Source organism: Otolemur garnettii, unplaced genomic scaffold (assembly GCF_000181295.1).
Source record: "Otolemur garnettii isolate 467f Iridium unplaced genomic scaffold, OtoGar3 scaffold00089, whole genome shotgun sequence".
Classification (NCBI taxonomy): domain Eukaryota; kingdom Metazoa; phylum Chordata; class Mammalia; order Primates; family Galagidae; genus Otolemur; species Otolemur garnettii.
This window is the reverse complement of record NW_003852484.1, coordinates 1041180-1055875: the sequence shown is the minus strand read 5'-3', so window position 1 is coordinate 1055875 and position 14696 is coordinate 1041180. Positions and strand designations below refer to the sequence as shown.

Here is a 14696-nt window from a genome sequence, read left to right as displayed (position 1 = left end):
ACATTAAAACAATAGAAGAAGTTTTTCAAGTAGGCACAAAAGGATGAGGACACTGGAAGAATAGATAATAATAAAGTATCAGAAGGAAAAAGTAGGCTGGGTACGGTGGCTCACACCTGTAATCCTAGCACTCAGGCAGGCTGAGGCAGGTGGATCACCTGAGCTCAGGAGTTGATACCAACCTAAGCAAGAGTGAGACCTCATCTCAAAAATAAATAAATAAATAGAAGGAAAAAACACAGATGAAAGAGGAACAAATGACCCAGGAGAACTGAATTAGTGAGTCCTAGTCAGTCATGGGATCAAATGAGAGGCAGTGTAACTTCTGCGGCAGAATTCCACAGAGGCCCAGTACTTCTGGAAATAGGAAAAGGATTGGCTGACAGTGTTTGAAAAGAAGTTTTGCCCCAGGAGACAGTGAGAATAGATGCCTGTGTCCAGCCCACCGTCCTCCCTAGAGGCCCGGTCTGCTGCCTTTCTAGAGCCTGGACAGGCAACTGTCAGCATGCCCAGGGGTGAGCTGTGGCTCCAGGCCTCCTCCCCACTTCAGGCATGTGTGTGATTGTCCTCCTCCACACAAGATAAGACTCAAGTTTTATTTTCTTGAAAGATAGTCCTTGGGGACACCAGGCACGAATGAGGACAGTTGAACCATAGTGAAAACAGAGACACTGTAAGAATATACGCATCCTGGTTACTAAGAACCCAGCTCTCTTATCCACCAGGGCTTTACCCTCTCTCTAGGCAGGAGTTAGGAGGCTCTGACCAGCCAAGAGGAAAGACTTAAGGATACTAATTAGAGAGCCTTCCCAAGGCGAGAGTCCAGTCTGATGACCTTAAATTAACAGTTGACAGGCTCCACCCACACACGCAGAGCCTCCAAATAGCTTTTTAGTGCTGACCTTTTAAAATGAGCCAACCCTCCAGTCAAGATGGAGTAAGCCCATAGTAGCCTTTATCTCCTACTTATTACAACTAGAATCCCTGGATAAAATACAAAAATCAATTATCTGAGAATTCTGAAAAGTATATAATAGGGAGATTGGTGAGGGAAGTCAAGACTTGAAAATGACAAAAACAGTGGCACGAGTTTTCTATCTTTTTTCATTCTCTTTTATCTCCCTAGCTTTGACCTAAGGGTGGGCCAAGTCAGAGAATTGTGCAGCACACACAGGGAGTCAGAATACTAAGAAAAACCCACATTTCTGGCCAAAAGACATGGCAAAGGTATCCCTTTGTGCTGGAGAGAGCAGAGACATTCCTGGGTTTTTTCTTTCTCTCTCATTGCTCACCTGAAGGGCAGTCATATGAAATTGCACAATGGTGCAAGAAGCTGAAACACTGAGAGAATTCCATCTTCCTGGCCAGACCACCACAAAAAGTGGACCAGAGGAGCCAGAGAATGTGGGGAAAACCTCTGTGAGGAGAGAGTAACAGAAGGGGATCCCCTAATTATGAGACCAGACAGATCCTGAGCCACTTAGACATGTGTGCATGAATAATACACACCCAAAGAAATACAGCAAGGCTTTGAGAACCGAATACAATACCAACCACTGATCAGTCACCCTGCAGGGACTGACTGATCCCAGACTAACCTGTGCGTGGTGCTCATGAGGAGCAGGTCTAAACACCACAGCAAATACTTTGAAAACTGATCTGCTGGTAAAAACACCTCCCACAGAAAGTCAGACAGAACTTGTAGTCTGAATCTAAATAAGTTGATTGCTGATGAAAACATAAAAACAAAAAATCAACATTCTTCAGAGGATTTTAACAGGATCACAGATTCACAGCATAATATTCAAAATGTTCAGGATCACTCAATATAACAAAAACCAGAAAAATCTGAAAAGTTCTCAGGTCAAAAAATGGTCGACAGATAGTCTGAGATGATAAAGATGTTGGAATTATCACACAAAGATTGTCAAGCATCTCCATGAAGAAAAGGTGAATGCTCTAGAAATGAACAGAAAGATACAAGTAAGAGTCAGCAGAGAAAAATAAGTTATTTTTTAGAACGGAAATCATATAACTAAAAAATGTGAAAAAAACTTTACTGGAATCACACCTGTAATCTCAACACTCTGAAAGACTGAGGTGGGAGAATTCCTTGTGCTCAGGAGTTCAAGACCAGCCTGAACAAGAGGGAGAGCCCCCCACCCCGCTTCCAAAAGTAGAAAAATTAACCAGGCATTGTGATAGGTGCCCCCAGTCCCAGCTACTTGGGAGACTGAGGCAGGAAGATTGCTTGAACCCAGGAGTTTAAGGTTGCTGTGAGTTATGACAACATCAGGGCACTTTACCCAGGGTAACAGAGTGAGACTCTGTCTCAAAATAAATAAATAAATAAAAGTACTGAATGTACTGAATGGGCTCAACAGCAGAATAGGAATTGATGGAGGAGTCAGTAAAATTTAAGATAGAGAAATATAAGTTATACAACATAAAGAGAAGAGAGGAAAAATATTTTTAAAATATTAAACAGAACCCCAGGGATCTATGGGAAAATGTTAAAAGGTCTAAAACTCATGTCATTGGAAATCCTGTGGGAGAAGAGAAAGTGATTGGTGCAGAAAAAAATTTTGCAGAAAGAATGGCTGAAAAGGTTTCAATCTGATGAAAGACACAAATTTGTAAAGGAGCACAGAGACCTAAACAGGATAAGAAAGACCCATGCCCAGATACCTTATAATCAAATTGCCGACCACTAACACATAGAAAAAAAAATCTTGAAAGCAGCAAGAGAAAAAAGTAACCCATTATATTTTATGACTTGAATAACTGCAGATATCTCATCAGAATTTATGGAGGCTGGAAGACAACAGAGTCAACAGAGACCAAGTGCTGAAAAAAAAGACCTGGCAACCAAGAATTCTAAATCTAGCAAAAGTATCCTTTAGGAATAAAGGGGAAATAAATGAGTCAATTACTAAGAATTTCTCAACATGAGGAAAATCTCTAAAATGGGAGATAGCACACAAAACAAAAACATGAAATTAAAAAAAGGAAACAGACTATGCCGTAAAAGACTTCCAAACTCTCATTAATATCCTTACAGACTATTTTCAAATAGTCCAATTTGAAAAACAGAAGTTCCAGAAAGAGAGAATTAAAAAAAAAAAAAAAAACAGAAAATAAGGAAGTAGAACCTCTGTAAGTTAACCACCCAAGGGACAGTAACAAACTGGTCAATATATGGAGGTGACACCTAAGGACCTAGGCCTACTGCACTGATACGTACACTGGTTCATGTCCAGTCTATGAAAATTAGGTCAACGTAAGCAGGAGGCCAATGTAGGGAGGTGGTCAACTATGGAGGTTCTACTGTATTTCTATAAAATAAAATAGTTCAAGAACGAAAAGATATGAGTTTACCCTAAGTGTTCAACCTAGTAAATGAAAATAGACCCACATCATGGCAAATCATAGTGAAACTTCTCAACACTGAGGAAAAGAGAAGAGCCTACAGGCTCCCTGTGAGGAGACAGGGTCATATACTAAAATTAGGAATCATAATGCTGTGGACATTAACCCTTGAGGTTAGAAGGCAATAGTGTAATTCTTCTAAAATAGTGAGTGAAGAATTTTCCCAACTGTCAGCTAGACTAACAAATCAAATACAAAAATAGAATAAGTACAAATTTTCAGATAGGCAAGTCTCAAACAGTTTGTTTCCCATGTAACTCATTGTCAGAAATGGCTGAAGAGTGCATTCTCTCACAAAAAGAAGTGTTCATAGTTTACTAGAGGCTCTGCTGTGACTGGTACTAACACAGTCATGTAAGCACTGAATTTTGATTATGATATAATTTTGCTGGGAGGATAGAAGCTGGGGAATAGTGGTTGTGTAGTAGGGAGGGAAGAAAGAGGCTGAAATCTCATCTCCCTATGAGATGTCAACGGACAATAACGAAAACTGAAACAATCAAGAGGTAGCCACCAAAGCATGCTCTCTAGGGCCCTGTAAGTAAATATCTCAGTCATCTTCTAAAGGACATCAAACTGATACATTAAATCACCTCCAGGGGAGAAAAAACAGGATACATAGGAGGATGGACTACATTTTTTAAAAAATAAAAACCTGTAAAGCTAATTGAGTTAATTGAAACCATGGGATGGATAACTTGTAAATAGAAAAACGTTTTTGAAGTTAAGCTAGCAGTAACTTGTGGCCACTAAGCTCAGGAGAGCCATCCTCAGCATTCTGCTGTTTTTGTGCATCCAAAGTCCTCTGGAAGGAGTAATAATGACCTCACAAGAGAGTGCTGTTAAAAACCAGAATGGCAACTTATTAATTCATCATGTGAAACAGAACTGCCAGTTTGACCAAATACTTGTTTGCTATCCCAAGAATGATGTCTGACATATAACAGACATTCAATGAATACCTGTCTAATACCATGTTTCCCCGAAAATAAGACACTGTCTTATATTTATTTTTTCTTAAGAAGATACACTAGGGCTTATTTTCAGGGGATGTCTTATTTTTATTAAGTATAATACAACAATCTACATTTATTCAAATACAGTTAAGTCATCTTCTTCTGGAACCTGACAGGGGGAGCCAACCTTGTTGGTGGGGCTGGCGTTAGTGATGCGTGAATTCCTTTCTCCTAGCCATTAGCATGTGTGCAATAGGATACCTGCACCCGGCGGTTACCACACATGCACCCAGGCAAGTGCAAATGGCTCGGAGAAAGGAGCTGTGGCAGATAAAAGGTATTCCAGTCTTCCTTACCGCTCCACGCAGAAATGCATGGCCTATCACTAGGTCTGATTATTGGGGTAGGGCTTATATTTAACAAATGCATAGAAATCCTGTTAGGGCTTATTTTGGGGGCAGGTCTTATTTTGGGGGAAACATGGTAGTTGTTTTACTAGTTAGCATATTCTTGTAAACAAACCTATACTGGAAAAAAAGCTAGGCTGAGTACAGTGGCTCACATCTGTAATCCCAGCACATTGGGAGGCTGAGGCAGGAAGGTCACTTGAGGCCAGGAATTCTAGACCAGCATTGGCAACATAGTGAGACCCCACCTCTAAAAAAAAATGTTTTTTTTTAAATCAGCTGGCTTTGGTGGTGCATGCCTACAGTTCCAGCTACTTGGAAGGTTGAGGTGGGAGGATTACTTGAGCCCAGGAGTTCAAGGCTGGAGTGAGTGATGATCATGCCATTGCACTCCAGCCTGGGCAACAAAAAAAGCATTATTAGAAAATTGGACAGTGAGCACAGAGCCAGGTCAAAGAGTTAATTGGATGATTGTAGCAGTGGCCATGATGTCCCCATGGGCTGGTCTTCAGACTGTCCTACTGCTCATGGGCTAAGGGCACCTCGTGGACAGGGCTTAGAGGATACTGCCTTGTCACCTCACTGACCTTCACTTTGTCTGCTTCCACTGCTGACCTGTGCTGCTTCTGCTTAGCTATCTTACTGCCTTCACAGGGCTGTATCTGGGAACCATTCTACAGGGTCCAGCAGACGTAATGTTGTTTTGTGCCTAAGTGTGATGTTGTCATGTTACAAAATTACATACTTACGATTTTGTAATAAAAAATTGGTGTAGATTACCAGGTCATAAGAAGGGGGCGTTATTCATGCCATTATTTGTGCATGTAATTAGTAAAGCTCGCTGCATGGCAGATCCGTTCTGCTATTCCCTTCACTTTTGTGTATATTAGAAATGTCCGCAATAAAAAGATAATAAAATCAAATGAAAAACTGGTTCTTTAAAAATGTTTTTTATCATTGAGTAGAACTTCTTTAGTGTTATTATTTTTATTGATGTATTTAGTACAAATATATATATTCTGCTTAGAAAAGAAAACGGAACCTGTGGTTGATGTTCCCACTGACGGAGAAAGATATTGGCTAAAAAATAGCTTTTTTGTAACTCAAAGAAGCCTAAAATGCTATAGAAGGAAAGATGGGCTTTCTGAATGATAACATCATTACTAAAAAATATAGGAAAGCAGAATTCCTAATAAAATGTTACTGCCTGACCACTTCCCACAAAACTTGGCACATTTATGGATCAAATGAAACCTAGGTGACTGATAAATGTTGGAAAACTCTTTCTCCCTCCTGTTTTTCAGAGGCCGTTTCTCTATAGTAAAGAAATGCATTCACAAAGCTACCCGCAAAGATGTGGCCGTGAAATTCGTTAGCAAAAAAATGAAGAAGAAAGAGCAGGCTGCCCATGAGGCCGCCCTGCTTCAGCACCTGCAGCACCCCCAGTACATCACTCTCCACGACACCTATGAGTCCCCCACGTCCTACATACTGATTTTGGAATTGTAAGTACTGAATTGGAATTGTCCTTCTAAGGTGGTCCCCATCCGTTTGAGTTATCTCTTGCCCACAATTAATGGAAAAGGCAGCTACCTTTTATATCATGTCTTATAGTTTATGAAACACTACATGCAACATGTACTCTCTCCCCCATTTTATAATAAATGTTGTTTTTATAGAGTAAAAAATTAAGAATAAGTTTTTAAAACTAGCTCCTTAGACTAGGAAGTGGAGAAGGTGGGACTTGAACCCATCTCTCTCTCACTGCAGTTTTCAATTTCTTTCCATATGGACTCTCTTCCATTATGGCTGGGAAGGTGGTTCGGAAGAACTTATGGACAGTAGGGTGGTGGAGAAGGTGAGGTTGAGATGAAAGAGGGGGCCCTTTACATCAACCTACTGCCATGCCAGCCCCGGTCTTCCACCAAGGGAAATTCCTTGTAGGGGAGAACCTGGCCTTCAAAACATTCCAGTCATTCCAAATTTTCTAGAGACTTGGGCAACCACATATTTGACCTCTACATAGAACAGATAAAGGAATAAGGTCATTCTCCCCACCATCACCCAAGGCTAAGAACAGACAGCATCCTCTGTGGTTTAGAGAAATCTTACAGAGACAGTGTTCTCAGATGTAATAGAAATAACACAGACATGTTATCAGATTGGTGATAATGAGGCCTTTAGCCTCATTAGGTAGGAGACAGATGTTTCCACTGAAGGTCAGTGTTGAGTCTGGCTCTGCAGGAACCAGTGTTCTGTAGAGAAGCACCTGCATAGTCTGCCTTTCAATTTCATTTCAGTCTTGCTCTTGTGTGCTTGTTAGTCGAGCGTGTGGAAGGGGGTCTTTGAAGCAGTAACTTGGTATAAATTTATTTATAACAAAAAAGGAAGCTAAAATGCAAACAACTTTGGCTACATTTTTAAATAGGTTAAAAAAAAAAAGAGGGGATATAAGCAGCACTGTTAGTGTGTTACTTAACCTTACATAGCTGCATAGCAGTTGGTAGTTTGTCCCCTTGCCCTTAAAAACAGACTTACAATCTTTCAGAGCCTAACCTGTTTGTTGGGAGCTTCCTAACTCAAAAAGTATAGTCTGTTGCCAGTGAACTGTCCTTGTCTACAAGTGACAACATCCGTGCCTGGGTTCCAATTAAAATGCACTGTCATGCGTGCCAAGATGGTTCAGCAGACGCAGACCTTTGCCCCTTCAGACTTGCTGACGGCTGTTCCAAGGGAAGGTGTTGATTATCTCATCAGTCTGCCATAGCGTGATGAGAAAAAGCTGTTTGTGGAGCGAGGAATGTGGGCTCACATCCCAGCTCTGTGATTTAAAGCAAAATACTTAGTTTCCTAGACTCTGGGGTCCTCATCTGTGAAGACTGAAGAATTCCTCCAACTTCTCAGAGATGTTGTGGATTGATGACTATCGGGTTGAACCAGTTTAGCAAACATATCCTGAGTGTTCACTGTGCACACTGGGGCCAGGGTTGGGAACCAGGGTGAAAAGATACAGTTCTTGCCTTTGAGGAGTTATAAGGAGGAATACCAGTAGATAAATGGATGATTTCAATACAGCATGGAAAATGCTAAGAAATAAATGCGTGCCTTGGAGAAGGTTGCTGTGAATTCTCAGCATTTTAACATTCGTTAAAAGTTGGACTTGAGGTTCGGGGATGATTTGCGGAGAGGCTGTGCCTGAGCTAAACCATGCGCTGAATGTTGTTCTGCTGTGACTGAGGCCTCCTCTCGGTCGTCACCGGACTGCTGATAGAACTTTTCTCCACTAGGCAACTGAGATTCTGATTGCTGGTCTAAGGTGGGACGTAGGCATCTGCATTGTCCAAAAGCCTCTGATCTTAGAGCAGTGTTACCATTCATTTCTTCCTTAATTAATCACTCCAAGTTCAAGGGGACCAATTTAACAAGCCCAGTCTTGCTCCACTGCAGTCTGACCACTCCTACCCTATCCCACCAGGTTGGAGGAAGCACACCACATCTGCAAATATATTTATTTTAGTTCTGAGCATTACACTAAGTTTGAGCTCTAACGAAAACAAGCACGTGTTGCAACACTGATCTTCATTTGTAATAGGAAGTAAGGGAGATCTTAGAGATCTCACTGGTCTGCACACGGGTTATTCTGTTTTTTCACAAACATGCTCCCTTTGCCCTTCCTCCCTGCTTTCAGGATGGACGATGGCCGGCTCTTAGATTACCTTATGAATCACGATGAGCTGATGGAGGAGAAGGTAGCTTTCTACATCCGAGACATCATGGAAGCTCTGCAGTACCTTCACAACTGCAGGGTTGCACATTTGGACATAAAGGTAATAAGAAATAGCAACATGGGTCGGGTACCGTGCCTCACGCCTATAATCCCGGCCCTCTGGGAGGCCGAAGCAGGTGGATCTCCAGAGCTCAGGAGTTTGAGACCAGCCTGAGCAAGAGTGAAAGCCCATCTCTACTAAAAATAGAAAAAAAAAACTCAGCTGGGCATTGTGGTTGGCACCTGTAGTCCCAGCTACTCAGGAGGCTGAGGCAAGAGGATCATTTGAGCCCAAGAGTTTGAGGTTGCTGTGAGGTATGATGCCACAGCACTCTACCAAGGGGGACTGAGTGAGACTGTGTCTCTAAATAAATAAAAGAAATAGCAAGAATTTGCAGGGAAACAGCTAAATCCAACCTCTGAGGAATGTAAATTTGAATTCATTTTATTTACTTAAATTAGAATCCTGATGACTAACAAACAGAAACCAGGTTGTCACACAATTTAAGTACATTTCTCATGAATTAATGAGAACCTACCAGAGTCACAATGACATCTGGTGTGAGAGGAGGGAGGGAAGATTACCTACCCAATCTAACTTTATAGGAGACAGCCAATCAATGTCAACTTCTCTTTCCTGTTGCTCAAAAGGGAGACCCTGTTCTCCAAATGAGTAATTCATTCTTTTCTGGATTTAATGCAGAAGCAAAGGGTAGTGAAGAAGCCCCAGTGTCTGATGTCACACAGCTTCTCTGAAGTACCACCCACACTCAAGTGTGTAGTCAGTTCAGGCTGATAGTCTGAAGCCTCCTAAGCACTCTGCATAGGGAATTTTCCATGTGTGGTGGGCCCCAGCAGAGCGGTGTTTGACTCACAGGGTCCTACTGGTAGTCAAAGCGGAGAATTCAACTTCTCTTCTCTTGTCCCCGCCTCCTTGGATCTCTGCAGCCTGAAAACCTGCTCATTGACCTGCGGATTCCGGTGCCTCGAGTGAAGCTCATTGACTTGGAGGATGCTGTACAAATCTCGGGTCACTTCCACATCCACCACCTCCTGGGGAACCCCGAGTTCGCTGCCCCAGAAGTGATCCAAGGCATCCCTGTCTCCCTGGGCACAGACATCTGGAGCATCGGGGTTCTGACGTACGTCATGCTGAGCGGGGTCTCCCCCTTCTTGGATGAGAGCAAAGAGGAGACCTGCATCAATGTCTGCAGGGTGGACTTCAGCTTTCCCCACGAGTACTTCTGTGGCGTGAGCAATGCTGCCCGAGATTTCATCAATGTCATCTTACAGGAGGACTTCCGGAGGCGACCCACAGCGGCCACTTGCCTGCAGCATCCATGGCTGCAGCCCCACAATGGCAGCTACTCCAAGATCCCCCTGGACACCTCCCGCCTGGCGTGCTTCATAGAACGCCGCAAGCACCAGAACGATGTGCGGCCTGTTCCCAACGTCAAGAGCTACATCGTCAACCGCGTGAACCAGGGGACGTAGCCACCTCCCGGGCCCTGAGGTTTCACATACAAGTGCAGTGTGAGCCAAAGCAAGACTGACTCTGTCTGTAAATAACTGTGTGCATTATTTCACTCTGGTTCTCTGGATTGAGCAGATATAAAGCTGTACCTCTTAAACCTCTTCAGTGGTTATTCAGGGTCTGAGCAGCAGTAAAAGTCACCCTAAATCCAGGGGCTTTCCAGAAGGTCATTCTGAAGAAATAAAGATGCAAAGAGTCACAGAAAGCATTGAAAAGAAGGGCAAGGATAACAAGAACGTTAGCTGTTGTAAAATTTTAATTGTATGTTCCAAATCAGTGGTTAACTGGGAAAACCTTTAGCTCTCTGCAGTGAGTACAAAAGGTTTCCCCCTTTGCTGGAATTTTAAGCAAAAAGTTCTATTTAACAGAGACGTCATGTATGTCAACCATTCCGATTTAGATACTTATAGTTTCTTAATAGGATACATATACACATACAGTTTAGTATATCCCGTGCAGGTTTCAGAGTTTTATAATACAGAGATATATATTAAATCAATCATAAGTAACTTTGAGTGCTCCAGTTAAGACAGTAATTTATTTATCGAAACATTATATTGTTTTGACTAAGCACAATTAGATGACAAGTTTTTTAGAGCATTTTATAAATCTTGTACAGAATCTTTTACCAGAACCTGTGCTTTAAGAGAAAGCAATGTTACCTTTGGCAATCTGAATGAGAAGATTTGGTTCTGTCCGTCACAGGTTATTTGGTTAAGATAGGTTCTGTATACGAAACGCTACTCCTAAATGCAGTTCAGAGTTCATCTGGCAAGAAATCCTGCCAGGAAATAAGTTTGAATACCGTAGGAGTTGTGGGGCTATTTTTGTGTCTACACCTGGTTAGAAATAGTTAAATGAATACAACAGGTTCATAAAAAAGGGCAAATAAAAACTACAGTTGCTACGAACAAGCTACCATCACTTTCTGATTTCTTCTACACCCGTAGAATACAATCAGAAAGTTGGCCTGCTTTATTTCTAACTCCTTATTGAAGCTAAGGGGTGCTTACCAAAAGGAGGCAGCCATATAGGCCTTTTAAAGGCCTGGTCCTAAGTCCTTTTTAAAGCCATGGAGCAAAACCTGATACATGACTCTAACAGAGCATTGAGTTTTAACTGAGCTTGCAATACCTATCACCACTCAGCTGCCGATATTTCTCTGGACTAAAAGGACTTTATTGTACTTTGAGGCCGATGCTGCTTCCTGGTGTATATTCTTCACACAAGATTATTATTAATTGCCGTTTTTTTCCCTCTGGTGGAAAAAGAAATTAAACCTGGGCATTTCATGGTTTTTCTTTTTGTTTATTGGGGGTGGGGGAGTTTTTATTTCTTGTGTTTGTACATGATCCATCCTTTGCTTTCTAGTTGTGTTTTGAAGATTGCTATTATGCAAATCATATTTTAAAAAGTGTAACTCAAGTGTTTGTTCAAATCAGGTTTAATGGCGTTGCTTCTCTCCTACAATGGGATTGAGAAAGTGAAATCATGCCACACAGAAGTGCGAGCAGAGAATTTATGAAGGCTAACTAGAGCCGCAAACCTATTTCAATGAAAAAGATATGGTGGAAACTAAGCCTGAACTTTTATACATAAAAACATTTATTCTCACAGTGGAAATGTAAAGTGAAAAATACTTATCATTCTTTTCCATTGGTTTTGAAGTCAGCTTCCTCATCCACCCTCCACCTCATCCCGTCCAAGATTCTAGATTAATAAATTAATAGAAAGTATAAGCAATAAGACTAAATAGCACTTAGTATTTTCAGAATTAACCAAATATGTGGAAACCGACTCTGACTGCATTTGTTTCCTAGTTTCTAAGTGGCCCTGGGTCATCAAGCCTCACTCTCTCAGATCTCTCTCTGGACTCATCTGCCATAATTGTCATTTGATCCTTTATGTATGTACAAATACTATGTGATACAAGATTTAAACATTTTAAACATATTTACTAAAAACTCTTTTAGTAAACATGTCCTCATTACGGTACACAGCAGGAAAGAGGACAGCCTGGTCCATAGGGTTGGTCACAGGATAGGCTTCAGGCTCTGGGGATTCCAGTGACCATAGATATGACAAGCGCTGTTCCACTGCTACTCGTGACTTGAATCAAGAGCTCTCTGCGGAGTCATCTTGAATTTTTATGAGTTGAGTTTCTGCTCTAGAGGGACAAGGCCTAGGAACAGACTGTGGCAGGAGGGCATGACTGAAATTGTGCTGTGGGGAAGGCACAGCATGATTGGGACAGAATGTTGGAGCTCGAGCTTTTGTGTCAGCTTTTACATCACAGCTGGGATGATCCAGATGTGGGGCTGCAGGGAATCCCCTCCAGTACACGTGCTGAGGAAGTGAAAGGACAGGAGAGGAGGGACATAGAAAAGTAGTAGAATTTTGTTAACTGGAGCCAAAGTACAATCATTAGAATAGAGGAAACTGAATAGAGGCCCTAAGAGAAAGTGAGTATATTTTATCTAGTTTGATAACTGAAGAAAACTAATAGGGAGGCTCCCTGTCTGCAAGCTCCTGGTCCTTTCCAACAGGGATAAGATACTGTTCTTGGTCCGAGAATTCTCCATGGCAAGTTGGAAATAACAAGGAATTCCAGAAGACGGGGCTGGGAAATGTACTGTAGGTTTCTCTATGGGCAACCGTGACGAAAGAGAAGGCTCAGAAACCTTTTGTCCCTGTTTTGGCAGAGAGGACTTGGTCATCGAGAAGAGGGGAAAAAAGAGAAAATAGTCCACTTCTACTATAATTACGGTAGTTCTTAGTGGGCGTGAACTTCCAGGTAAATGGAAAAAAAACAAATAATGGTCAAAGTCACAGGTTTCTTGCTTGGCTTCTATCCATTGCATAGGATTTGGGTTTGTTTTGTTTTGCTTCATAAGGGTGGATGTGGAAAGAAAGAAAAGATCAGGGACAACCCATGGTAACTTTTATGAAGTATAATGATGTCCTGTATCTCTTACATTCGTTTCAAATTAAATAGATTTATATCCACTTAGAGATTTTTAAGAAAACTATTGTTGAAGGTGCCCTTCCGGTCTGTCTCAGCCATAACCAAGTTTAGGGGAAACAGAGGAAGCAGAGGAGAACGTTGGCTTCGCTGCTCTGTGGCTCGCAGAGCCTTTATAAACAGTAGTGCCTTTCAGAGGGAGGATGGGCGAGGATGAGGTTCACTGCATGTAGGTTTACTGATACTGCAGCGTTTCACTTCATCCCCAAACATCTTTCAATGAAAACATCTGAAGATAGGGTGGGACCAGGAATTCTTGAGTTTCAACCTCAGCTATTCCTGATTCATCTTTTCTTACAGAAAGTCTTTGTGTTCTCCTGCCCCAAAGATCCCATTGGTAAAGAGGGAGTCGTGGGGAGGAGACAAAGGGAGGACACGAATCTCACAGGAATGCTGAGAAATGACCTCGGTTGAGACATCCATAAAATACTTTGATTTTTTAAAGTGCTACACACTGCCAGTGCTAAGAATTTTATTGAGAGTAACTTTGAACATTCCAGATTTTCCATATTTATATCTTTCAGATACCAGTTACAAACTCATAAGATGAAATACTGCAAATTGCTTTCCATTGGAAGTACCAGGTGCTCTTTGTCTAAATGTTACTTAGTCTTAGCCTCTAATTTTGATCATTGAAGAGCTTGTCTACAGAAAGGGTTAGGAAAGCTGCTGTAATCTCACATTCATCACCAGTTTTCTCCAGTATTTCTTATGGCAGATGCGAAGAGTGAGATGCCCTCCAGTGTAACCGCTACCTTCTCTTCTCACGCTTTGTGCTCTGGAAAAATGGACAGGGAAGACCCCAAAGAGCCACTTTCCTCCCTGGGAGGGGCGGAAATGAGAACAAAACACCTTCCCGTGATGACCATTCACTTTTCACAGTCTCATCGGAATCGATCATAAGAGGCAAATTAAATGCACAGAAATGAATTGGACTGTTAGTTTTTGGAGGGAAAACCTTGCGTTTTTTTTTTAAGATGGTTAAGTCTTTTGAGAGTAGCATATTTGCTGTTCCATAACCTCCCTGATTTAGTACCTATGAGTTACTCATTACCTTTTTTTTTTGCCTATATGGAAGAGCATGGGAATTTAGATTGGTGAGAATATGAGGGAGCAAATATAGTATAAACTAAATGGTGGTTATTTCTGTGCATTAACTAGAACTTTGTCCCATGCATATGATAGAGGAGGAAGCATTTTGAATATAAGGGGTTTCTGTAATAGAGCAAAAGTGCAAACTCACCGTTTCCTTATTCTGGGCGGCTGGTGAATTGCACTGAATGTGTTTTAAGGAATGTAGACTTTAGTTCCTTCTCTCCTGGGTACCATGTCCGTGGAGTCTGGGTTAGGCAAACACAGGCTATGAGCGTTCAGGGGATTTATTTGTAAAACTGCATCAGGATTTTTCTTCACTGTTTAAAGTCCAGGGATCATTTAGGCATGAATGATTAAACCCACAGTGGGCTTAGGGAAGTCAGCGCTCACACATGCTCCATCAAGATAAGGAAGCTACTATAGTAATATTTATTTTCTAAAACAGATAAGGCTCTCAGTTGTTTCATTAATTCCAGAGGTTTAAAAA

General features: G+C 41.6%; 1 protein-coding gene across 2 annotated transcripts in view; it reads left to right on the top strand.

Moving 5' to 3' along the window:
- LOC111721722 (kalirin-like) overlaps window positions 1-11387 on the top strand; it is a 122317-nt gene extending 110930 nt beyond the window's left edge. The window contains exons 25-27 of one of the 2 annotated variants that reach the window (XM_012808440.2): window positions 6097-6297; window positions 8481-8619; window positions 9507-11387. In XM_012808440.2, coding sequence (XP_012663894.1) covers window positions 6097-6297; window positions 8481-8619; window positions 9507-10052 — 886 coding nt within the window. In that variant the 3' untranslated portion in view covers window positions 10053-11387. The remainder of the gene's footprint in view (window positions 1-6096; window positions 6298-8480; window positions 8620-9506) is intronic. The other variant, XM_023516323.1, reaches the window with a different exon arrangement.
- Window positions 11388-14696: the final 3309 nt, after the last annotated feature.